The sequence below is a fragment of the Protopterus annectens genome, chromosome 13.part0, assembly GCF_019279795.1.
Source record: "Protopterus annectens isolate FY-2018-M chromosome 13.part0, PAN1.0, whole genome shotgun sequence".
NCBI classification, from domain to species: Eukaryota; Metazoa; Chordata; order Ceratodontiformes; family Protopteridae; genus Protopterus; species Protopterus annectens.
In genome coordinates this window covers 462,562,006-462,589,411 of record NC_056747.1, presented here as the reverse complement: position 1 = coordinate 462,589,411, position 27,406 = coordinate 462,562,006, and the positions used below count along the sequence as shown (strand labels likewise).

The 27,406-nt window shown below is 38.7% G+C and overlaps 1 protein-coding gene across 1 annotated transcript in view; it reads right to left on the bottom strand.

Annotated features, from left to right (window-relative positions):
• UNC13A (unc-13 homolog A) overlaps positions 1-27,406 on the bottom strand; it is a 5,702,976-nt gene that overhangs the window by 3,335,246 nt on the left and 2,340,324 nt on the right. The window contains exon 6 of the mRNA XM_044054109.1: positions 23,075-23,148. Coding sequence (XP_043910044.1) covers positions 23,075-23,148 — 74 coding nt within the window. The remainder of the gene's footprint in view (positions 1-23,074; positions 23,149-27,406) is intronic.

Genomic DNA, 27,406 nt, shown 5'->3' with positions numbered 1-27,406 from the left:
ATTGTTAAAGTATGCTACTGCTTCCTCTAAGAGGAGGTGTTTTAGAATAGACCAATTACATGAGTTTAGTTCTTGTTGGAATTTGGCAGGGTCAAAGTTTTTATTGTTTCTAACCTTTCTGAGTATGGGTTGTTATTGGAATTAATGGCTTTGTGCTTAATTACATATGTGAGAAGGTGATCACTTAGGCCATCAGGGAGGGTACCAGAGGTGTACATTTGGGGGTGACTATTTATGAGTACCCAGTCAAGTATGCTTTCTTTTTAGTTGGGTTTACCTATCCTGGTAGGGGTGGATATGATTTGTGTAAATGCATGCAGGTTAATATGGGTGGTCGGGGATTCTGAGGAACAGGTGCTCCAGTCTATGTTAAAGTCTCCAAGTAGTAGGGTTTCTTGGGGGTAGTGACATGATAGCCAGTGCAGGATATCTTCAAGTGTAGATATATTGTTACCTGAGGGAATGTACATACAGATGATATTAATGCATTTATTTTTATTAAGTTGCAATTTGGTGGCAAGAATCTCTGAGTTATTAATCTGAGGTGGTTGTATTACATCTATGGTGACATTCAACTCAGATTTATAGAGTACAGCTACCCCACCCCCCTTCCTGGAAGCACAATCCAGCCTGTGTATGTTGTACCCAGGTGGTAACACTTCATTGTCTGTAGTGTTAGGTTTTAACCAGGTTTCAGACAAACAGAAAATCTCAGGGGAGTGGACATCCAGAAGTGCATGCAATTCATGTGCCTTGTTATTAATGCTTCTAATATTGAGATGACAGGCTAGGAGAGAGTTAGTTGGCCTATTAATTTTAGGTTTGTAGCTTAGAATGCAAGTAGAGGGGGTATGTGTATCTGAAGTGGGTGGGCCAGGGTTGGGGTGAATATCATCACCAAGTATCAGGTTAAGTCTATACTTGGTGATGAACTTCAGGAATTTGTTTATTAGTTTGTGGTAGTGTTTAGATCTAGAGCTAATGTGCCTGAGATTGAGATGTTGATAGACTGAACAAGATGTTGGATAGGACCTGGTACTGTAAGTATGGTTGAAGGTGAGAGGATTTATAGCTGGGGTGATAGTATGGCCTTTCGGGGCCTGAAATCCTGTGAGAAACTGGTTTTCATACAAGGTAAGGAGGTATGGTGTGAACAAGAGGGGTAGTAAAGAGGAGTATATCATTATTTGTGATTCAGCTAGTGAGTTAAGGAACTGTTTTACCAGGTGATGCAACACCAGAAGATAGAGTGGTGAGGTAAAGGTACTGGAATTCATGAAACAAATTATCTGCAAACATAAAATGAATCAGTGGAAGGGGTAAAGAAAAAACAACTGACATATGTATAGTTCCTACTTACAGGAAATAAGAGTTGATAAGATTTTGTAGTTCACAAAGATATATGACAATGACTATTTAGGCACTTTCTATAAATGTGCTTTAAACATTTATCTGCTTAGCCTTGGCTGTAGGCATCATGGTTCTGACTGAAATATATTTTAATAAGCATTTATTACTTTCTTTAACACTGTTGTTCTTATTTGGAGTATCGCAAAGATTAATAATGTCGCACACAATTGCAGAAGTCTGACACCATTTTTCGTTATTACATTACAGTTTTCCTTTTATCATAATCTAGTTAGAGCTGCTTCAAGTAGCTATAATAAAACTCAAGTCCAACTTCCTGTGCCAAAAGCTGTATGCTACTTGGTAATGGGGGTGAGTATTTTACCATGCCTTGGCAGTTTTTGTAGAAGTCAATAGTATAAAGATAATTTCCATTCACAATGACACAAAGTATATAGAAACTAATATTCAGATACTATAATATAGATGTGATATAAAGTTATTAACCATTTTCCTTTTATATGACTTCTAACACTGAATGTGAGAGTGTTCAATCTCGCCGTTTGTTCTTACACCTGGGTTCGGAGCCGATCCTCGGCTCCGTGTCGGCCGCTTGGCAAAGCTCTGCATCGAGAAGAAGCTCGAGACCAACCTAACTCCCACAATCCCCCTCTGCCTTTACCTCAGATCTAGTTTGCCGCTGCAACGTTCGCATCATTTTTGATGAGCTCGGACCACCTCAAAGCTAAGATTATTTTATCTTATATATTTTTGGATAAAAACTTCTCCTTTCTCTTTTAAAGTTGACTGTGTGTTTGTGAGTAGTGTATCGAGGGTTTCTCGGTTTCGTATATAAATATTTATATACTTTTCTTAGTTACTTCCCTCGGGGCCTACCTACCCCACCCTTTAACTTTATCTACAGGATTTGACTACAGGATTTGACTTTATCTTACAGGATTTGACATTTATTACTGGATTAGACATTTTATACTGGCTATTTCACTGTTTATTGGATTTGACTTTTGTAACATGTCTGAAAAAGCTAAATCAGGCTTCAAACGGTGCCAATGTGGGCAGAAAATGTCTGTCACAGATAATCATAGTTTCTGCGTCTACTGTCTTGGCCCTCTCCATCTGCAGGAAGACTGCTCCATCTGCCATTCCTTCAGTGGAAGGGTCATGACAGATAGGTGCAGGAAACTTATGGATAGGGGCCTTTTGAAGCCTGCATTCCAAGAGGCTCTGGATGCATCAGACCAGACATCTAAATCCTCGAAGGAATCAAAGACGTCGGAGCCCATGTCATCGGCTCCGAGCTCTTCATTTAAAGTTCGATCACCGGTTCCACAGACTTCGGGGCCGAGTGTTGAACTTTTGTCAGTTACCGAGCCTCGAGTCTTGGAACCGGTGACGGAGCTCCCTCCTCCTGTACTTTTGAGGTCGGCTCCGTCTTCGATTCCTTCGAAGCGTTCTTCCAGGCCCCTCTCAGACACCGATGTAGACCGCGTGGTGCAGAAATTGATGGAGAATACGGCCTTGTCCAAGCTCATTTCTGTCTCCTCCCAGTTGGTGTCGAGACTCGAAGGCCTTCCCTTATCTCCACCTGTTCCTCCTCCGAGGCCTATCCAGTCTTCGGAGCCGGGAGAGGCTGATCTGTTGATTGTGGAGCCCTCGGTGCCGGAACCGTCCTTTTCTCGGTCGGCACCGTTCACCTCGACTCCGTCGGAACCAGTACCGGAGTCTCGGAGACGAAGATCCATCCTTGGATCCGGGACTGGGAGTCGAACCGAGGTTTCGGTTCCGACTCTCCCTCTCGGAGCCTCGGCTCGGGTCGACTCGGCTCCGTCCTCGGGATCGATGCCATCGGTGCCAGTCTCGGGGATTCCTCCGATTTCTTCGGAACCTGGGGATACCTCGACTCGGGACCCGGGGGCCTTCGACCTCATGAGGAAGGTGTTGTCTACTCAGACAACCACTTCAGCAGAAACAGCTTCTCCTTCCCATAAAGGTCCGTTAGCCTCCTCTGCACCCTCGGCTACATCTAAGCGTCGAGCACCAGTGTCTCAGCCACCCCTAGAGGGTGCCCCCTCTTCCTCGGAGGCTTCATCGGATGCCCCCCCCGAAGAAGTTCCGAGGAAAAGATTGTGTAAGAGGAGACACTTGGATTCTCCACAAGAATCCTTGACATCGGACACTGACTTGGATGAGTCAGAAGGGTCCCCAAAATCACCCTCAGAGGATGTCTCCTTTTCTGACATCCTGGAGATCCTAAAACAGAGAGGTGATTGGCAATCCCTACCCCCTTCTGGGGATGAGTCAGTCTTGCTGAAGGCATTCGATGCTCGCCCTTCCTCCTCCTGGGTCACTCCGCCCTTCGATGAATTGATGGAATTGATTGCTCGGAGGGCGTGGGAGACACCTGACACGGTGGAGCCAGTCCCTAGAAAGCCTAATAAATATATTACTGCCCCCCAAGACAAGGCTTATCTAACAAAGGGAGTTCCAGTGGATGCTATGGTGGTGGCAGTGGCCACGAAAAAGGAGATGTCTGAATCTTCCTCATCTGTCCATCCACCTAACAGAGATTCTAGGACTATGGACAGGTATGGGAAGCGCATTTTTAGTTCAGCGGCTTTTTCCATGCGATCCCTGAACTATTTGACCCATTTCACACGTTTACAGAGGGATCTAATCAAAGAGTTGGGAGATACCCTCCAGGGTACTACAGATGCTGCTGTCTCAGAGAAAGTTACAGCACATCTCAGTACCCTTACATCTATTGCAAACTCGTCCATGAGGCTGATCTCATACGCAGCCGAAGGGTTGAGTAGGGCAGCGGCTTCAGCGATTGCTCTTCGAAGACAATCCTGGATGCGCTTATGTTCCTTTGCGGAAGCCTTCAAGTCTTCCTTTACTAATGCCCCATTTGATGGTGCCACTCTCTTTGGCCCCAAAGTAAAGGAGACCCTTACCCGGTGTGAGCAAGAGGGAAAGACTCTGTCTGCTGTCGGAGTCCATTTTTCCATTCCATCCAGACCGTACCCCAAAGGGCAACGTGGTGGAAAAATGTGGTTTCGAAAACCCCAAGGCTCTTTCCCAGGCACACAGGGTGATGCCCCCTCTAGAGGCAGAGGAGGGGGCAGAGGTGGAAGACGTGGCCCTGGTGGCAGAGGGGGTCCGCAGAGCCAAGGTGACAGGGATACACTCCCCGGGAAACCTTTCCAGCACTCCTGAGAGGAGGCCTGACTGTCCTGCTCTGGAGGCAGTCGGGGGTCGCTTAGCTTTATACCCTCAGGCCTGGCAAAGTCTTACATCAGACAATTGGGTAAAAAGCATTGTTACCAGAGGTTACAGAATTCCCTTCCTATTGCCCCCAATTCTGCAGAAAAGGCTCCCAGATGTTCCGCCCCATCTGCAAGGCCCTGCAGCTATAGAAATTTCAAAGCTGCTAGAGAAAAGAGTCATCCAACCAGTCCCAGCGGACCAAAGAGGATTCGGAACTTACTCAAGGTTCTTTTTAGTTCCAAAAAAGACAGGGGACTGGAGGCCAATTCTGGACCTAAGCAAACTCAATACCTTCATCAAGAAAGAAAAGTTCCGGATGGTCACGCTTCAATCGATCCTTCCATTCTTGCAGAAGGACGACTGGATGTGCTCAATAGATCTAAAGGACGCATACTACCACATCAAAATGGCCAGGGCGTCCAGGGATCACTTGCGCTTCCGGCTGGGAGCCAGTCACTTTCAGTTTCGAGCCCTGCCCTTTGGTCTGACCTCAGCCCCCAGGGTTTTCACCAAATGCATGGCAGTGGTAGCGTCTCACTTGAGACGTCTGGGATTCCAGGTGTTTCCGTATCTGGACTGGCTCCTTTCTGCCACCACCGAGCGTCGACTGATTCAGGCCAGGGATTACACACTACAACTCTGTGTTCATCTCGGAATTTCCGTAAATTTCAAAAAATCTTTACTACAGCCATCACAGCATATCTCATTCATAGGAGCAGAATTGGATACGCGTTGCTTAATCTTAAGGCTTCCTCCAGAAAGAATAGCCTCCCTACAGAACCATATATCTCTTCTCCTATTATCCAAGAAATCCCCAGCAAAACTGGTTCTGAAGGTTTTGGGTCTCATGGCAGCTTCTCTCATTGCGATACCCTTGGGAAGACTGCACATGAGAGTTCTTCAATGGCTACTGTTTGCACAATGGTCGTTCCAACAGTTACCCCGGACACACGAAATTCACATCACGAACACATGCAAATCGCACCTGGCTTGGTGGCTTCAGACTTGCAATCTTTCCAGCGGAAGGCCATTTGTGCTACCCACGCCGACAGCTACGGTGACCACGGACGCTTCCCTGATAGGGTGGGGGGGCATCTTTCAGGGACAGACAGTCCAAGGCGAATGGTCCAATTTGGAGTACAATCTGCACATCAATGTTCTAGAGTTGAGGGCAGTGTTTCTAGCGTTGCAACACTTTTCTCCCCTTCTTCCTCTAGGGACCATTGCAGTTCAGTCGGACAACATGTCCGTAGTCTGGTACATAAACAAACAAGGGGGAACCAAGTCTTATCAACTATGCAGAGAGGCCATGAGAATCTGGCAATGGGCGGAGTCCACGGGTCGCTTTCTGATAGCAACGCACATCCCGGGGTTATCCAACGTCATAGCGGACAGGTTGAGCAGAGCCATCCTGTTACCTCACGAGTGGTCCCTCAAACAATCAATTGCGAAAGAAATTTTTCGCAAATGGGGCCAGCCTTCCTGCGACCTATTTGCGTCTCCAATGAACGCCAAATGCAGAAGCTATTTTGCCCTATTACCCCCTCCAGGGGAAGTCCCCAGGGACGCTCTGGTTCACGATTGGCCCCCGGGTCTCCTGTACGCTTTTCCTCCTGTACCCCTGATTGCAAAATTTCTACAGAAAGCCAACAACCTGCAAAGGACAATTATCCTCATTGCCCCATTCTGGCCTCGTCAAATCTGGTTTCCCTTTCTTCTGGCACTCCAAATTCGGGAACCCTGGATCCTGGACCCGGAGCCGGATCTGCTGACCCACTCGTCAGTGGCTCCCCACCCGTCGCTACTCTCCCTCAGACTAGCAGCTTGGCTGCTCCGCTTCCCTTCTTAGCCAGGTCTGATCTTCTTTCCCCTGCAGTTCAAAATATCCTGGTGGCTTCTCATAAAGCTTCCACTACGAAGATTTACACTAGTAAATGGAAGCGTTTTGTGCACTGGGCAACTACACAACAATTGGACCCCGTAATAGCTCCTCTAAATAAGGTCTTGGAGTTTTTAACCGAACTGTTCCACCAAGGAGCTTCTCCTGCCACTTTGAGAGTGAAATTGGCTGCCATTTCAAACTTTCATGTGGGAGAAAGTGGGGCTCCTATTATGGCTCACAGACTTTGCAAGGCCTTTCTAAAAGGATCTTTCCATATTAGACCACCAGTTAGAAGTCCTACATCACCTTGGAACGTGAACCTTCTTTTATCACAGCTGATGCGACCACCTTTTGAACCAGCCTCTTCCTGTCCTTTGAAATTTTTGTCATGGAAGACCCTCTTTTTGGTGGCTATCACATCGGCCAGACGAGTATCGGAGCTTCAAGCTCTTTCTGTTAATCACCCTTATTTGATCTTTCACCCTGACAGAGTATCTGTTCGCACTAATCCATCCTTTCTTCCCAAGGTTTACTCCGTTAATAATATTAATCAGTCCATTGAGCTCCCCACCTTTTTCAAAAACCACTCCAATAAGTTGGAATATATGTTACACAAGTTAGATGTTCATAGACAACTCAGATTTTACTTGGATAGAACAAAGGATCACAGAAAAACAGACCAGCTCTTTATAGCCTTTGCAGACAACAAGAAGGGTGTGGCAGTTACGAAACGAACCCTTTCCAAATGGCTTTCCGATTGTATTATTTTTGTTTATACTGCCTCGGAGCAAACTTTACCTGGCAAGCCTAAAGGGCACTCTACAAGATCAGTATCTACATCCCTGGCTCATGCAGCCCGCCTACCGTTAGACACTATTTGTGCGGCTGCCACTTGGTCTAAACCACATACATTCATTACTCATTACAAAGTAGACAGGATTTCTAGGGACAGGGCAACCTTTGGTTCCACTGTGCTCAGGAACGTTCTCCCGTGAGTTCCTCAGGAACATGGAGCTAGGGACGCTACCTAGGTGTAAGAACAAACGGCGAGATTGAACACTCTCACATATAGAAGTTATGTCCTTACCATAACGTTCCATGTAGAGTGTTCATCTCGCCTTTGTTCTTACATTCCCACCCTCCCACCCTCCCACCCTTAGGAAGAACGTCCAGTTTAGGTGTCTGGTTTGGTTCTCCTGCTTCTGCCTTAAACAGTTGTTGTGGATATGTTTTTCAGCTATTTTTTTTTTATTGTTGGGCATGAATGTGTTATATTCTCTTCTATTGACTTCTGGTTTGCTTGCAAACTAGATCTGAGGTAAAGGCAGAGGGGGATTGTGGGAGTTAGGTTGGTCTCGAGCTTCTTCTCGATGCAGAGCTTTGCCAAGCGGCCGACACGGAGCCGAGGATCGGCTCCGAACCCAGGTGTAAGAACAAAGGCGAGATGAACACTCCACATGGAACGTTATGGTAAGAACATAACTTCTATTTTAGTCTCCATGCAGTTTCTCCCATATTTGAATGTTTAGACAAATATATTAATTGGAGTACCTGTCCTTTCGCGTTCTGGTTGTTACTTCAGAGTTTTTCCCGACCTTTTGTATTCAGGCTAGCCTCAAATTACAGCTGTAGCTGCGCTTTGCTTCTTTTATTGTTGATTCATCTTTGCTGGAGCCATTATTGCTTCGGGAGGCTGACCGTATTAGTTTTGAAGCAGATGGGCTACCGTAGATAACTCAAGTGAAAACTAGTTTTGAGGAAAGCGTGATGATTGTGCGACTTCCTGTTTTGGACTGGTTTTAGAATGTTGGAATGGAAAGGAGACATATGCATGCTGAAAAAGGTATTTAAAAAGTATTTTATACTTTTTGTTTTGCTTTAGTTAACAAGATTTAGTTTATATATGTCAGGATGGGATGCATTTTTTGTGTGGAAGCATTTAAGTTTAGGTATCATTCGCTTATTTGCTAGATACTTCATTGAAAGCTTTCAAAAATACAGACTTTGCTTCTTCAGTGTTGCTAACTTGATAAGAGACCCCATTGTTTTGGAAGTTGAGTGATGCAAGATATTTCATTTGACACTTGATTTTTTGTTTGAGCAAATGCACACAGTATTGAGAATGTGCTTTCCTTTGTTGTTTGACAGGTAGAGGCAGGTCTTGAGCTATGGTTACCTTATGTCCTTTCCAGATTATGTATTTTTTGTTTTTTGCTGTCTGTAAGAATGAGTTTGCATGTGAGGCATTTATAACTCTTACGTAAATCTGTCCAGGAGCTTCAACAATTTGAGATTTCCTCAGCGCATGGTGAATCCTTTCTATTGTAATTGATTGGGCCAGATCTCTGTTTTCTAGGAGTATCTCGAATATTTCTTTGGCAATAAAAGGTAACTGTGCTTGTTCGAATTTTTCAGGGATGCCTCTAATTAGGACTTTATTTTGTCTAGATCTGGCTTCTAAGTCGATTAGCTTCTGTTGGATTTCCTTCACTGAGTTTTCTGTGCAGCTGGCCTTTTTCCTGGATTTCTTCTATTTTTATCTCATTACTCAAGGTTTTTGCTTTGTTTTTTTTTTCAGTCTGGTTAGAATTTGTTCCAGGTTGTTTCCGAACTAAGTTAATTTTGAAGAGAAGGTCTGAATCTCTACTTGCAGCGGTGTTAGGGCAGCCTTGAATTCCTCCATAAAGAAAGGTTGTCCTGTTTGTGGTTTCCGAGTTTGCTTTTGTATGTCAGCTTGCTGTTTTGTAGTTTTCTGGTTTTTTGTGCATACTTCTTTTTTAGGTGATGCTACTAGCAATAATCTAGTTTTTGTGCTTTGAGCTTCTATTTGTTCCATTACTTTGGTTTTAATTTTTCCTTTTCCTGTTTTTATTTAATAGATTAACGTATTTCCCACTGTCAAGGCCTGGATACATGCATCTGAATTGCAGTGCTGCAAACACCATGTTTATATTCATGCGTAATCAGTCTATTATTTGAGATATACTCTCTTCTTTACTTAGTAGTTATTTAATCTTGTAGAATTTATTTTTTTGGATGTTTCTTAAGGAGAGCTGACCTTCTGATTAGGTTAGATTAATATTTTCTTTTAGGAGCTGACTGAAGTATGTGCTATCTAGCTGGCAACCATCTTGGTATCCAGATTCCTCTCATTTTCAGAATGAGGAATAATCCCTTGAAAAGAAGGGATCATGTTCCAGTGCCATCTGTAACTCTCCTGAACCACTCTTAAAACCCACTTGTCTGATAAATCTTTTGCCATGGGGTAAATTTAGAGACAACTTGATTGGAAGGTCTAGGGTACGGGAAGCAGGAAGAAAGGAATGAGGAAGGGGGCTGACATAGTTATTATGTGGTATGGGTTTGTCCTTTCTTTTGAAAACCTTACTACCACTTGCCAGGACATTCGTGACCTTTCTTTTAGAATACCGTTTAGAGGAAGACTAACATGGTCACTTGGCCTGTTTTTTTGCAAAAGAAATATAGGGATTTAGAAAGGGGAGGCTGAAAATGTTAGTAATCCCCCTGAATTAATTTACCTCTTTCATCAAATGACTTGAGCACCTGCATAGTGGCTGGTCCAAAGAGAGCTACCTTATTTAACAGAGAATTTAAAAGTTCCGACTTAACCTCCTCAGAAAACTTCTGATTATGTACCCAGGCAAACCATCTCATGACAGTAGCAGAAGGAGAAGCAGCAGAAACTGAATTAACACAGACATACACAGTCTTCAGAGAATACCTAGAAACTTGATAGAGGTTTCAGAAAATCCCTATTTTCTGAAGAGACAGTAGCAGAGAAATTCCTCAAACTGTCTACACAGGTCAGCATGTATGTTAACACATGAACCTAGAAGTTCAACATTCTAAAAGCCAGAGTGGAAGAAGAAAAAAATCTCTTCTCAAATCTATCAAAAGCCTTACCATCTTTATCAGATGGAAACGGGTTGGTATTGATTAAGTTATTAGCAGGAGGAAAATAAATATAAATAGCTGCTAGATCTGACCTTAAATCAAAATATAAATATTTATTAGACTGAGGAACTCTATAAAGCTTCACTGCCTTCTTAGAGACTCAAGTCTGCCTGTCTGGTTATTACAAGTAAAATTAAAAGCATCCTGCAAGGCTGGCATAATAGGAGGAGTAGGGCAGACATGCATAACATCTACCTGAAGCATATTAAAGTGTCTTTTAATAGTTGAGGGAATATCCACCTGTTCCCAATGAAAGAATACACTCATTCTGGATATAGTTTCTGCAAAAGGGAAACTCTTCATAAGGAGAAAAAGAAGAATCACTGTCACAATCAAAGTCAGGGACAGGGCAGGAGAAGCCCTATCAAAATCAGAACCATATGAAGCCTTATCTCTCTAAACTACTAGACCTGCAAATGAAGACAAATTTGTTTACTGTTCCACAGGGAGCGATACCTACAATAAACCCTTAGTCATGGTAAGTAATTCAATTTTTTTATTTACTGAAACAGTATCATCATCAGAATGTTTAACCTTTTGTTTCTTTTTTCTAGGTACATCACTAGGAGACCACAAAGGAAGATGCTCTTTAGACCAGGAAACAAGTCTGTTATCCCAGTTATACCAAGAAGAACTCATGAAGAAACTCCTTGACCTAAAGGAAGTGTTTCTCCCATGCCTGAAATGGACACCGCACCAGCTGAAAAGGATAAGGCTAGCCTACAGTTCATAATAACAGTAGGAGAAACAACAGAGGTTCCTAAGGAAACTAGCAAGTGGTCTGAGGAACCAGCTACAGCAAATGCAGAGTCACCCACTAATGGCTGAGGCACAGAGACAGCTCAAGTTGAATGCAAGGACTCCTTGGTAAGTTCTTTTCTTTATAGGTAGAGAGTGAGAAGGAGCAACAGTATTTGTATCAGTATTCATGTCCTAGCCAAGGGAAAAAAAAAAACATTACCTAGCCAAGAAAGAGAACTTAAAGTCTGGTAAGAACTGTTGGAAAGGTTGGTCTGGAGGTTAGTATAAATAATGAACAGAAGCACTTATACAAGTGTCCCTCTAAACAATCATAAACACACCACAAGTTAAAAAGTAGTACACTAAAAATAAATCTCCCATGAAAAAATGGCAAGGTTTAAGTTCAGGAAAGAAGAGTTTGTACACAACCACTACATAAAACATTTCACAAAAATTTTTCCATTCTTTATCCAACTCAAAGTAGCCAAAGCAGAACATAAAAGCTATTGAAACCTCCCCAGCTAAATTAATTGCTACCATTGTTCTAAACAGCCAAACATTTATTCTGTGAAAGAGGAAATGATTAATATTACTGGTCTTCTTAAAGAGACCAAGACCATCCATCCATCCATCCAACCATCCATCCATCCTCAACCCATTTCCCATTTTGCACATGGAGTTGGGGTGTCAGTTACACAGTGACAATGATATTGAGCCAAGGTTTACACCACTGGACCAATGCTGTCAAAAAGAAGTTACAATTCCTAAAAAAAATAGTGTGAAAATGTTTTCCCCATTGGGGACTTATCTGCCAGAATGAAGCAGAAAGGTCGACTGTCGATCCTATAAAACCCAGCGGGGCACACTCACGAGCGTCAAGAAAGCATATTCAACTATACAGATTTAACTATTAACAAAGGAAATTTTGAATTATTTACAAACCACTTTCAGTTTGTGCCAACAAGACCTTTGAGTACGGTTAACACCCTCATAGACATAAAATTATTTTTACAGAAACTTAATCTTAATGTGTTTTTAAAGGTGAAGTTGTCTGCACTCTCTGTTGATTTTCCTCCTAGAGCTCATGCATCATCAGCCAGAGGGCAAATGAGGGGAACAGGAGCTTTGTGAAGACTGGATGGCCGTTGTATCCTGGGCAGGATAAAACTCAAATAGCTAAAGGCTACTGAAGCACCGAGAATGATGAACATCTTACTTTATGTCACCAGCTACTTAACTGATGCATAAAATATCATCAGGTTAAAGGGTCAGTAGTGTCTAACAATGGTGGTTAGAGTCAAAGAACAGCAAGAAGGTGTTGCATTTTTATAATTTTTCCCTCTTCTTTGAGTTTATACAGCTCTAAAGTTGGTATCTATCTGTCTATCTAGATCTAAATCTAGATATCCGTAACTGTATGCAAAAATATCTAAACTCAAATTTTCAAAACAGGGGCCCCATCATCTCCTGCTACTTATATATACCAACACTGGGATTACACAACAATGAAAAGAGAAACATTCTAAGTTTTCAGTATTTTGAATTATAGTTATTTTGTGCTAGCCATATATGTATGTGTATATATATATATATATATATATATATATATATATATATATATATATATGGGTTCCATACACTAGATCAAATTTTCACTAATTCGAAAGAGTGCATGGAATGCTCACTGCAGCAAAAGTGCACTTAATTGAAAGTGCACTTATGCCAAGTTCAGTACAACGAACGGGTGTTGTACTGAACTTCCGTGCAGTACCCACGGACCTTAGGGTTAAGGCACAGGTCATAGTAAGGGGGTAGCCCTACTTACCATGACCCGTGCCCTAACCCTAAGGTCAGTGACAACTGCAGCGCAATGAAGGACATAGCAATGTCCTCTACTATGGTGCAATAGTCACGAAGCTTAGGGTTAGGGCATAGGTTAGGGTAAGGGGATAGCTTTACTAACTATCCCCTTACCCTAACCCGTGCCCTAACCCTAAGGTCCGTGACTATCGCATCATAGTGGAGGACATAGCTTGTTTTTTGTCCTCCACTGTGCTGCGGTGTTTTCAGTGAAGTGCACTTACTCAAAAGTTCACTTTCGTTAAAGTGAACCTTCACAAAAGTGAGGCTTCCTATCACACGTTTGAAGTAGTGAACTTTAGTTCTTGTAATAGGAATCCATATATATATATATATATATATATGTATATATATATCTATATATATATATATATATATATATATATATATATATATATATATATATATATATATATATATATATATATATATATATATATATATGGTTTGCTATCATTATGTCGACATGCATTTAGACGGCTATGAAGTATTTGAACATCAGATGATTGAATACTTCATATTACGGCAGGTGACATGAGCGAAGGTTTGCATTGCGAATGAACTGTGCATTCGCAATTCTAACTTTCGGTCATGGGAGGGGATCGCGGTACAGTGCAGTTAGGGAAATGCATCCCTTTCCTCACTGTAGTGCGATCTCGGAGTTGGAATATTAAGTTAGGGGGGGTGTGGCACAGCCCCCAAAAGGTGCAGGGCAGCCCCTGCATAACTGTGTGTTCGGTTAGGTAGGTAGGTGATTATGGGAAGGGTGGGCGTGCTGTGTATCACCGTAAATGTCGCAAGCGACATTTTCGACAATACACCCTTGTTTTCGAGTTTACTATTATTCGAAAATGTTCATTTTCGATGCATAAATTCGAAAATAAAGACATTATTTATTTTTACTTTCGAATTTATGATAGTAAACCTATATATATATATATATATATATATATATATATATATATATATATATATATATATATATATATCTGTGTGTGTGTGTGTGTGTGTGTGTAAAAAGACTCCGCAAAATAAATGCAGAGGATTTATTAACAACAATACCAAAAGCTGCTTAATATAATATACACTAAGTTAAGCGCTTTCGCCTGGAACACCCCCAGGCTTCTTCAGAACATTTTTATTTTTGTTTATTTTTGATGCGTTATATCATATATATATGTTCATATACTCTTTTTCTCAGAGTCCACTCCGTTTTGCCAATATAAAAACATTCCATACATGAAACCAAATATACCAGTCCTCTACCATTGCAATTATAGTGTCCTGGGGTTTTTAACTAAATACTTCTGGCTTTCAAAAAAAACTTATTTTTCTGCCATATTATTACACTGACTGCAAAACCCACACCTATATGTACCAAGTTTCCTCTTGTTGAACTGCTGTTTGTTTAATTCTATTTTCTCAAACATTTCTTTTAAATTCATGTCCCTTTTGCTAATGAACTTAGGTACGTCTGTATAAGTTTACTTGCTTCTGTATCAACAGCTAATAACCCCCAATATTTTTTAATAATATTTTCTACCACAATAAAAGCTGGAATACGCAACATGTTAGGCAACTTCAGCATATTCAACTATACAGATTTAACTATTAACAAAGGATATTTTGAATTATTTACAAAGCGCTTTCAGTTTGTGCCAACAAGACCTTCGAGTATGGTTAACACCCTCATAGACATAAAATTATTTTTACGGAAACTTAATCTTAATGTGTTTTTAAGGGTGAAAAAATCACAAACCTGGATTTGAGTAGAAGTAGTGTTTTCACCCCCCCCCCCTCCCACTTAACCCAATGTTTAAAATGTTTGAGAAGTTGGCAGAAAGAGACATTAGGAAACTGAACCTCAAAAAAGGGGTTACAAATAATCTCTGTTAAGAAGAAAAGGAATTAATATATACTTTACGTGAAAGGAATTGCAGGGTTATAAAACCTAATAATAGGGGAGGGGGTTGTATTAATGGACTCAATTGATTATGAAATTCACATGTTCAGGATTTTAAATGATGAGGAGAAATACAGTGCCGTCTCTAAAAATGAGACAGCGATTGCATATTCTAAGACGGATTTTTATGTAAAGGACCACTTGCTACAGGGCACTATTGATAAGAAACTTTTTATCTGTTCCTAGCCAACGTATCCCCATACTGTTCGGAATACCCAAGACACATAAAGGTATAGAAAATCTAATGTTTACACTCATAGTTGTGGGTGCAGGTTTAAAAATAGAACCATTAGCAGTATATGTGGACCATCACCTAAAAAAAGTTTGTTAATTCCCTAACACACATTTCTAGGGACTCCTGGGACTTTTTGAAAAATATTACTCGGGACAAATATGATGGAAGCTTATTATCTGTAACCATTGATTTGGTAGAGGTATTTCCTAGTATACCACATAGGACAGGGTTAGAATGGTTCCAGGAGTTTTTGCTAGAAGTGAATTATTTTAAAATTGAGCAGTTAAATGTGTTAGTAGAGTTCATGGAAACTATTCTAAGGAATAATTTCATGTTTTTCAATAGAGAATTTTACAAGCAAGAACAGGGAGTGGCAATGGGAGCCACGTGCCCCCCTTACATGCAAATTGTATTTTATACTATTGGGAGAAAAAGCACATATTAGGTACTGTATGGAGTACATACATCACATTTTACACTAGATTTCTGGATGACATCTGTTTGTTCTGGAAGGGATCCAAGGAGAAATTAACAGAATTATTGGCATATATTAATATGACCACTGACTTTTTGAGGTTCACTTCCTGTTCTTCAGAAGAAAGTATTAATTACTTGGATGTTACAATATTTAAGGACAGGGTGAACAACTGTTTTCAATCTAAAATTTTTAGAAAAAATACATTTTTGAATTCATACTTACATTTTGACAGTGGACACCCATTTTCCCAGAAAAGGGGATAGTTAAGGGACAACTCATCAGAGCTTCATGAATGTGTAGTGAAACAGGTTCTTTCAATGAAGAAAATAAATTAATTGGAGAACTTTTTTCACAATATTACTACCCCATATTTTTGATTGACAAACTAGTGGAAGAAATAAGGAAAGATCGAGAGCATAAATACAAGCCTTTGTTAGGATTAGGTACACAACAACAATACAAGCAATGACATTTGCAATTTGGCTTTTGTGCATACATACTCCCCGGCTTGTATTGAGGTAGAAAATATTATTAAAAAATATTGGGGGTTATTAACTGTTGATACAGAAGCAAGTAATTTTATACCCGAAACATGTAAGTTCATTAGAAAAAGGGACATGAATTTAAAAGAAATGTTTGAGAAAACAGAATTAAACAAACAACAGTTCAACAAGAGGACACTGGGTACATATAGGTGTGGGGTTTGTAGTCAGTGTAATAATATGGCAGAAATGGAAGTGTTTTTTTGAAAGCCAGAAGTATTTAGCTTTAGGGGTGATATATTTGGTTTCATGTGAGGAATGTTTAAGTTTTTATATTGGCAAAACTGAGAGGACTCTGAGAAAAAGAGTATACGAACATACATATGATATAACGCATGAAAAAAAAACTAATGCCTTGTATAGACATCATAGGTGTTGCAAAAATTCTAAGATTACATTTTTTGTTCTGGCGCAAGTGACAAAGAATCCCAGGGGTGGAAGTTGGGAAGCCAAACTAGAATACAGGGAACTGTTCTGGCAGATCAAATTAGATGCAGCAAAAAGCCCTGGTTTAAATGAACATATTAGCATCAATAGTATTTTTAAGTTAAGAGCAGCTAAACTTTAATTTCGTAACACATTGTTTAATATCACTAAGCATTACTGTGGATATTTAGCATGTACCTAAATAATTTTATATTATTAATTGTACTTGCAGCAAATCATGCACACTTTTAATCATTTTTTGTAATTTTTTGTATTTTTGCTACTTTTTGACAGACAACATAGGATTAACTGTGTTTGAAATGCTGGATGGGTCGTTTTAGTGTTGTGATTGGTTGTTATGATGTATAAAAACTAGTCTTTTACATTTTAAAAATGTTCTGAAGAAGCCGGGAGATGTTCCAGGTGAAACCGCATAACTTAGTGTATATTGTATTAAACAGCTTTTGTTATAGCTGTTAGTAAATCCTCTGCTTTTATTTTGTGGAGTTTTTTTAAACATTTTTTCTGTGGTTCTGCTGGGGACAGGGACATATATATATATATATATATATATATATATATATATATATATATATATATATATATATATAGGTCTCTATCAGTTGATCGAGGTTTCAAAAACAAGAATTCCATATGGTCGAGACCATATGATCGAGTTTTTGAAAACTCAAAGCTTTTGAATGAAGATCACAGTACAGTGAGGATCAGAAAATTTACCCTTTTCCTCACTGTAGTGTGAACTCGGAGTTGGTATATATAATTTGCAGGGGGTATGGAGGCAGAGGATCTGCCTACCTGCAAATATGTTAAAAAGGTAGATTTTTGTGTGGGTTTTTTGATGTTCAAGTTTTTGCAAACTCGAGTTTATGGTCCCTTCGATATTTTTTTACAAGTTTCTGAAAAGTTGATCATCTGACATAGACCTATATGTATATATGTATATATATATATATATATATATATATATATATATATATATATATATATGTACACATATATACAGACACAAACACACACACATATGTATATATATATATATATATATATATATATATATATATATATATATATATATATATATATATATATATATAAAATTTCCCACTGGTTCTTATTTCATTCCACCATTATTCTGATGAAGTTCGACTGGTTAACACTATTTTAACAAATGAAAGCACTTAATATTTTCATATTTTTCAGGCTGTTTTGGATTCTATCTTTTGGATTGTTTGTATCGAAGTAGTTTTTAATGAAGAAGGAATTTCTGATTTGAACTACTGGTCTCCGTCTCCTTATTGTGCCAGCATTCGAGGTATTTTATTTGTCATAGAGTGTAGTTTTGCCTCAAAGACTGTGTACAGTTTTCCTGAGCTTTGGTATTTTCTTTCTGTCTGGAAATGGAAGTGAGTAATGGGAGCCAGACAGTTTATGGCAGCCAGGAGCTTTTTTATGTCTCTACTCACAGCATCCCAGCTGAACTGGTCTCTGTGCTGGAATCTTTTAATGCAGCAGCAGTTAAGTCTCAAGAAGTGTTTGGTAGATTGAGCAGTCAGATACCAGCAACTTTTTTAATAGCAACACTTATGTGACAGCTTCAGCCATCTAGCAGTTAGTTAAGCTTACTGGTGACAACAATTTTATTGACAATTTTTTAGCTTCAGATAGAGCTAATCTGTTCCTGGAGAGTGATGGAAGAACTGATTCTCAAATAGTGAGTTACACCAACCACAAACTAGTAAAAGGTATGCTACTCCAAGTAACTGTAGGCATCTGATTTACAAAATAGAAAGACTTCTGACTGTGTATCTAAGTGCTGAATATAACATTTTTTTATCTGAATATTTGTATTAGTCTTGAAATAGTTCCTCAAGGCTTAAGGATGAGCAAGTTTCCTAATGCAATAGATCATGACAGTGACTTATATTCAAGCCTTTGTCAAGTTTTTATGAGGCAGGCTTAAAAATGTTCAAGGTGCTTATTGAACATTATTGTAAAAAGCTGTGCTTACTGGCTGATGAAATTATTGCTCTTAACATAGCTATTCAAGAGCACACTTGCTTCTTAGGAATGAAAAATGAATGGCTAGGTACTGACGCTAAATTATCTAGACATGTGGCAACCTTAATCCATAAAAAGAGGAAGAAACTAGCCAGGGATACAGAACAATGCAAACAGAATATCGCTTACCCACTCAGATTTAGTGGGAATAATAATAGAGCACCAGTGTTTCACAAACCAGTTCCGCATAGGTTTGAACACAGAGGTATGGTTTATTTTGATAATAAAGAAGAAGAAGATGTAGTTACCAGACATTTTCCCTTCTCAGTTTTCAAATAATGTGGTTACCATGGCAACTCCACGTCAAAGAACTGAGAATGTTATAAGTAATGGGCAGTTCTCACAGCAAGCAGTGAAAGAAAGAAAATTAATTTGAATTCATGACATTTTAACCCTGACAACAATACAGGCGATGACAATTATGTTGAAGCATCACCAGACAACAGAGCTGTTAATAGCAGTACCCTAAGGGCCATTCCTCTTCCCCCACGTAACCCACCTCAAAGTACAGCCAACAACAATGAGCCTAACTTGGCTTCTATTGGAGATCATTTTTTATTGCAGAGTCCAACAAACAGGGAGGTTTCCATGAATTTTCAGAGGAGAAGGAAGAGGGAGAGGGAGAGTGAAATGCAGGAACAGCGCTCGAGGTCAGAGACCGTATTAATTGTTTCCAGCACGTCTTGTGCCTCGCACACTCAAGAGATTTTCAATTTAACTGATATGTCTTTGGACACGCACAGCAAGAATATTTTACATAAAGGTCTTAATTTTATTACCTCTCAGAGGGCATCATTAACAAATGATATTCTTGACCTGAAACTGTATTGCAGGAAACTTAGCCTTAAACAAGGGTTAAAAAACAATGACTTTAATGTTGGTAATGACATTTTCAATGTTGATGTTAATTCTGCTGGTATTAGTTTTTGCAAGTTGATGAAAATGGTGCTGCCCCTGCACATTCTGGTTTATATGACACTTTTAGTAGGTCTCCTGCCAGCGACAGTGAAGATACGGATTTGGATGAAGGCCAAGCCCTCCCTTGAAAAGAAGGAGCACTTTTAATCCCCCACTCAACCCTACTTTGAATATCTTTTCCAGGGTTTTTGAAAGGGAAATCAGGTCAGCTCTGTCTAACAAAACACAGAACAAGTGGTTTAACCTGACTAAAGAAGAAAAGAACGTTTTAGATAGTTTAAGCAGAGATTCTGATATTAGGATTATGAAATCTGACAAAGGAGCTGACATAGTGGTTTTGTATGCTAGCAGTTATAATAATAAAATGGAAACTATCCTTTCTAACAAAGTTAAATATAAAGTAGCTTCACCTGAAGATATTTCCCAGAGCTTTCTTTCCATTGACAATACTCTTAACAGACTGTATCGAGAAGGTTTAATCTCAGAGGAAGAAAGGGAGTTTATGGAAGTGAAATTCCCACAGGTAGGCAGAATGTTTGGAATCCCAAAGACTCACAAAGACCCGATGAATCCCCTCCTCAGGCTTATGGTAGCATCTAGAAAAATTAATACAGAATTTATTTCAGCTCTCTTGGATTTTTTTCTGAACCCTTTGGTTCAGAAATCACAATTCTACCTTAAAGACTCCTGGGAGTTTTTAAACGAAATCTTTAAATGTCAACCCACTGAAGGACAATGCATACTGGTCACACTTGAAGTGGTAGCTCTTTACCCTAGCATCCCACATCAGGAAGGTTTAGAGCATGTGCTGAATTACCCGACCAAACACAGCAGCACCCCTCCCCTTGGTTACTTTACTGGAGCTAGTTCTGGTAAATATTTTTTTCTCTTTTAAATATGTTATTTTTCAACAACCTGAAGGGGTGGCAATGGGAGCCAAAAATGGCTCCCTTTTATGCTAATGTAGTGCTAAGCTCTTGGGAAGCAGACATTCTATGCAAGATTGAAGGTTTTCAGTGTGTCAGGATATACAAACATTACATTGATTGGGAAGGGTCAGAATTAGAGCTAAATAATTTTCTTGACAGGGTTAGCCACAGTATCAGTTTCTTGGATTTTATCATCTCGGGTAAAGGGAATGAAGTTAATTTTTTTGACATTAGTTTGGCCAGCGATCCTGTTTCTTTAAAGTTTTCTTCCAACATTCACAGAAAGAGTACTTTTCAGAACTACTACTTAGACTTCTCTAGCCAGCACCCCCCTTTTATAAAGAGGAATATATTTAAGGGGCAGTTTGTGCAACTTAGCAGGATTGTGAGTGAGGATGATATTTTCCTTAAAGAAAGTCAGTTTCTTAAATGGTTATTTTTAGAAAAACATTACCCAGAAAAATTGGTTAATGACATCCTCACTGATACTAATGTTCACAGGCAAAGCAAATAACCTCCCATCCTTAAATCTGGTTTCAGCCCTAAACCAGCAGATTCCTCGAATGACCATTCCAGATTCCTGCTTCGCATCTCGCTTGATCAAGAGACTATTAGAGAGATATTGTCCAGGAACTAGGGAATTTTTAACAGTGGCCCAGATTTGGAAAGAATCCTGTATCCCAGTCCTAGCTTTTGCTATAGAAAGAGTGTGTCCCTGAAGTCAGCTTTTGAAAAGAATACCCATTTGATTACCAGTCTCCCTTCCCAGGCTACAGGTATGTTCTGCTGTGTCAAGTGTCTGTGCTGCCCTTTAATAGCTCAAGGGGATGTTTTCTGTTTACAAAATCCCAAACTAGAGATTCAGTTTCAAGATGCTTTAAACTGTAACTCCAGTTTCATATTAAAGAATACAGACAAGCACTTAGAAAGAATGCTTTAGCTAAACATGCTTTTAATAATGCACAGTGCAATACTTTCAGTTTTGTGATTCTTGAACATATTTATTTGCCTTTTGGTGACTGCAATCCCGTTCTGGAAGTTAAAGAATTGCGATGGCAAGTTAAATTACAGGCAGACATGCCCCCTGGACACAATGGGAACATTAATGCTAGAAGCATCCTTAATTGGATTAGATAGTGAGGACACCCCCCCCCCCTCCAGAATGTACATTTTTTTCCCCACTAGTTCTTATTTCATTCAACCATTATTCTGATGAAGTTCGACTGGTTAACACTTAATATTTTCATATTTTTCAGACTGTTTTGGATTCTGTCTTATGGATTCTATCTTATGGATTGTTAGTATCAAAGTAGTTTTTAATGAAGAAGAAATTTCTGATTTGAACTATTGGTCTCAGTCTCCATATTGTGCCAGCTTCCAAGGTATTTTATTTGTTTTGTGTATATATATATATATATATATATATATATATATATATATATATATATATATATAAAACTATCTATCTCTCGCTCTCTGTCTTTATATATATATATATATATATATATATATATATATATATATATAGATATATATATATATATGTATATATATATATATATATATATATATATATATATATATATATAGTTTGATGATGATAAGGATTGTCCCCATGTTGAAGGTGCAAAGGTGGGCTTGACTCCCCTTGCAAAAACATTTTTTTTTGTGTTTTGCAACCTTAGGAGAGTTGATATTTTGAGTAGCAACCTTCCAAGTTTTTAGATATTTTGGGGTCAAATAATCACAGTCGATTAAGTGAAATGTGATTATTCATAGTAAATCCATCAAGGTTCATGCTGCTTTTTACATAACTGCATTACCAGAAGTCAGAAAACCTGGGGATAAAGACTGTAGTGGTGCTGACTGTGGGAGTGAGGTACTGTTAGTAACAACTAACGTGTAAAGACTTTTACCATCCAGCAGAAGACATCTATTATGAAGTGGATCTGTACACTTGTTCAAGATAAAGGACAAGGGCAGTTACAGCCTCATGCAAAGTCAGTGAACAGCAGACACCCACCATGATGCTGAATATGTTGGTACATACCTAATTATGATACAGTTCCATCCATCTGGGGATTGAAAATAAATAAAGAGAGGTCGAAATGACAATGGATACAGCATACCGGTAAACATCCATTTGTATTAGAAAATACAGCACATTATAAAAACATGAAAAATTGTTTTCAGTGCACTGGCTCTTGTCCTGTGGTTTGCTTAGTTTAGAAAGCCAATGTATTATTAAATATGTTTAAGTTTTGAGCTTGGAGGTAGAGCAATGTATTGTTAGAAAATAAATTGCTGACACACACTTTTAGTCTCTAAGCAGAACACCTCTTCTCATTGTTTCAAAAACATGACTCATGACAAGAAGTAAAACACAAACACTCTTTTTTTCTAAAACATACCTCTCCAGGGTCTCGCAATGCATTCAGCTGTTCTAGTTTCTTAGCCAAATAACGGGCTTCCTCTTCAGGTATATCTAAAGAAAAATAAGACATTTTATTATCAACATCAAATAGTACAGATCAGCTATTCTTAATACTGTCTTCTTTATTATTTCTCTCATAGAGATCTTCAAATGTCACAGCAACTCCATTTCAATAATTCAGCTCATTAGTTTGACAAATGGTAGGGGGTTAGAGGGGTTCTTTGACAAGCAAATACTCAACAATCCCTTCCTGCAAAAGGTGGGCACACACAGAAAAACGCCAGCACTGTTCTGTTATCAATGTTAATATTTTACTGGTGGAAGGGGGGGGGGGCTCTTCCCCATCACATGTTCTCAAAAGAAACAGGCAGAATGTGCCCAACGGTAAGCTTGAGCTAACAGTATCAATTCCAGACTCGCCTTTTGCTGAAATCTTGCAGTGGATAAGGAGATTTCCACAACAATTTAAAAACCTACCAGAAGCATTTTTAAAAAGAACAATGGAAATAGCATGTAGAATTTATAGACTTCAGAGTAGTGATACACAGCAAAAAATCATAAGCTACACTAAAACATCCTGTATGGCATGTTACAGAGAAGATTCAGGCTCTAAGCTGTTAATGAGCTGCTTCCTGTAGTCAAGGGCAGAAGGTTTGAAACCTTCCACCACCATTTGTCTTCTGTGTAACTCTAACCAAGTTACTGGATCAGACTGTGCTCTCTGACTTCCCCTGAAAATAGACACGTTTCGTGTGCTCACCTTGTTAATAAATGCATAATCAATTAATAAATACATAAATAAATAAATAACCAGACTTACTCCAGCCTCTTCAAAATGTACCATGAACTGGCAATGTTGCTCTTCATAGACACACACTCCAGGGAATATGAGACTGGGATATTCCTATGCAAATTAAATATCTGCAAAATCTGTATACTGACATGGCAACACAGCAAATATATGATTTCAATGTTAATTAAAGCATTTTAATAATGCAGATAGATAAAGAAGAATAAAAAGGGGCAAAACTGTTTCCTAATCTGCCTCCCATTCAAATAACCATCTCAATCATGTTGCCAGATCAATGTTAACCTGAACGTAGAGGATCAGACTGATAATAAGATAACTAAAAATAGTTCTGATGGTCTTGTAACTCCGCATTCAACTGGCATCATGCTAAGCTCTCTTTGAGAAGTAAACAAGACATCAGTACATGTGGTACTACCATTACTCCTGGAACACCTAGAAAGGAATAAAAGTGTCAGCCTTTCTAGCCTTGTGCTCTCTCATGTCTTATCACATTAATTTCCATGCAGTGGAAAAAAAGGCATTAGTCCTAGTAAAATTGTTTTTCCAATCAGTGCATGTTCTCAGTCCATAAAGAATGTGTGAAGGAATCATCACTCTTGTATTCACTTTCATGTAATTCACTGTAAAATACAAAGCAAAATAGAAGTACAGTACCCCTCAACATCCAGCTCATTATTTGTCCTATTATACTATCCATTTTCCTTCCATCTCAGCAATGTCCATTAAGTTATCAGGTTAATCAAGGCCAACTGAATGAATTCTAGATGGTGAAGATACAATAAAAAAGAAAGCAGAACACTGGCTTCTATCATCTGAGCTGCTTTACACTAAATATACAGGTCACCTATAAATGATACTCAGTGCCACTTGTATGTCAATGGGTTCCGAATAAGATTTTACATCACAAAGGGAAATTTTTGGATGAAGCAATGGAAGAATGGAAGTAATGACTTCTAAGGTGGTTATTTAATATGTGGAGAAGGGTCCAGTGGTTAAAAGGTAGAACAGATATTTCCATAATCTAAGTTTCAGCTTTTGGGGATCAAACACTATATTGTTAGGGATATATCTTTTTCCAATATTGAAGATCAAGGTTTAGTAACTGGTGACAGAGCACTCAGTAGGCTGAACTTAAATTTCTCTATAATACGTGATTCTGAAAAAGCATAAACATAAATTACATATGTTTGTGTGTGTGGTATATCTTTGACCTTTATTCATATATAAATTTCAGTGTGGATCTTGGGTAGCTTGTACATTGAGCAGGTGGACACATCATCTGGACTGCATACACTTCTACTTACAAAGTGCAAATAGTCATATCTGTGAACCGTTCTACATATAATCATTTTTAAGTAAAATTATACATTTCTGCATAACAACTTCATGAATCACTCAGGCTTTTTTATTCATTTTGAAAAAGACAAAAGTAAGACAAAAAAATTTAAAGGAAGAAATGAATGCAATTTTGATAGTATTTTTACATTATAAGCAAATCAAAACTACAACATATACTTAAATGTTTACTGCATTCGCACCACCATACACAATGCATATTCTGCCTGTATAAACCCAAATAACAGGAGGGGAGAAGTGCATATCTATCTCCCCAACAGTAATATGCAGTAAATAAAACATGGGTCAGAAAATGATTTAAAACATTCTCTATTTGAAAGATTATTTGATTTGTAAGCGTGACATTTTATTACAAATTGAAGAGATTTCCTGAATTCTGTCCCTGTTCCTTAAGCTACCAAAGCTGATTAATTTGTCTTCTGATAGCCCGTTTGATAGAAGGTGAACTATACCTAAAAACATCCATACATGCAGTTATGTTTCTAAGAATGCAGTTTCACATGATAAAGGAACTCACTCTCTTGTCAAAGTATTGGAAAAAATCATATGACTCTGTTCCCAAAAGATTTTAAAACACTGCTACAAAAATATCCATGTCTACATACATATTATTCTGCATCATATTTAATGAAGAGAGTTAAAGAAAGAGTACCTCTTCCAGATCATGTATAGTATTTATATGTTTTGTTTCCACAAGTAAATAAGTATAACAACACTTTCCTATTCACCCTGGAGCATTGCTCATATTTAGGGAATTACTAAATGGCTGTTTTGTATATGAACTGCTTGCATTTCATATCCACAAAAATACAGCTGAATGACTTCTCTCTATTGCTTTGTATCCAAACTATGGTCACAGACATAATAACTTGGAGAGCTACGCTTAAACTGATTTCAGACAAATCATTTTCTGTATTCCTTCCATGCTAATAAAAAATATTAATAATAAGATGTCCAGGGTTCTTCCTTTACCTCTTGTAATTCATCTAATTAATAAAAATACATGCAAAGAGGCAGCCATAAAAAGTACTTGGATGAAAGAAATAATGAAGCTCACTCTAACCAATGCATTTTACAAAATATATCAATCCATCCAATGCAGGAGTAGTAGTTGTCTTCTTTATCATTACTACCTCTTTCCTCGCAATGGAAAACAATGTTAAACAGATTTTATGATCCCGTTTAGAGATGTAATCTACTATGGCTACTTTTATTTAAAGCTCTTTTAGACAAAAATGTAATGGGTGATACAGTGATGTAGTAGTTAACATTGATGCCTCACAGCACTTAGTTATGTGGGGATTCTTCACTGCACTCTCTACTTTCATCATATATTTCAAAGACATTTGAATAGGTGAAATGGTGATGCCCATCCAGGAAAGTTTCTTCCCTCTTCTCCATCTTTTATTGAGATAAGGTCAAGCTTCACAGATCTCTGAGCTGAATAAAGTGGGTACTGAAAATGGTTGAATGTGTTTCTGAACAGGCTCTAAATGGCTAGATAAAGAACCCACAAACAGGAAGAAGCAGCTTTTCTATTTCCACAAAAACTGCTCTTAAAACTCAACATATATCTATAGCTCTATACATATCTACATACATACATATATGTGTATATATACATATATGTATATATATATATATATATATATATATATATATATATATATATATATATATATATATATATATGGGATCCTTACTCTTTATCGAACAGCCGTTTCACCAAAAGTGAAATGGCCAAGCACACTTTGGCAAAAGTGCTTATCACCAAAAAAAGCACTTTTGCGAAAGTGTGCTTAAATAAGGATAAAAATGTGGGGAGAGGGCTGTTGTTGAGATCATAGCACAGTGGGGATAAGGGAATATTCACTTTCCCCCCCTGTAGTGCAATCTAGGAGTGAGAATATAAAAGTAGGGGGGTGGGGGGGCAGGGTGCTTGCCCCCTGCGTAAACGTGAGTACTATGTTTTTTTTTTTATTTTGTCGTTTTCTAGTTTTTTTAAGACACTTTAGCGAAAGTGCTTTTTTGGTGAAAGCACTTTTTCTAAAGTGTGTTCGGCTGATGTGGTTTCAGTTGTTTGAGCTTTCGCTCAATAGTAAGAGAGCCATATATATATATATATATATATATATATATATA